The sequence below is a fragment of the Pteropus alecto genome, unplaced genomic scaffold (genome assembly GCF_000325575.1).
Source record: "Pteropus alecto unplaced genomic scaffold, ASM32557v1 scaffold146, whole genome shotgun sequence".
Taxonomy (NCBI): Eukaryota; Metazoa; Chordata; class Mammalia; order Chiroptera; family Pteropodidae; genus Pteropus; species Pteropus alecto.
The window spans coordinates 5,527,553-5,527,801 of NW_006442107.1; the positions used below are offsets into that span (position 1 = coordinate 5,527,553).

A 249-nucleotide genomic window follows, 5' to 3' on the forward strand; every position below is an offset into this window, starting at 1 on the left:
GAAGGGCGAAAGGCGGGAGGAGGCAGCTACCACCATTCGAGCGCCTTCCGGCCGGTGGGCGGCAAGGACGATGCGGAGAGCCTGGCCAAGCTGCACGGGGCGTCAGCGGGAGCGCCACACTCGGCCCAAGCGCATCACCACCATCACCATCACCACCCGCACCACCACCACCACCATCATACCCCGCAGCCGCCGTCACCGCTCCTGCTGCTGCCCCCGCAGCCTGAGGAGCCGGGTTCTGAGCGCCAC

General features: G+C 69.9%; 1 protein-coding gene across 1 annotated transcript in view; it reads left to right on the forward strand.

Moving 5' to 3' along the window:
• SKOR2 (SKI family transcriptional corepressor 2) overlaps positions 1-249 on the forward strand; it is a 40,077-nt gene that overhangs the window by 1,760 nt on the left and 38,068 nt on the right. Inside the window, 1 exon segment of the mRNA XM_006920094.2 lies at positions 5-248. Within this exon segment, the coding sequence (XP_006920156.2) occupies positions 5-248 (244 nt within the window).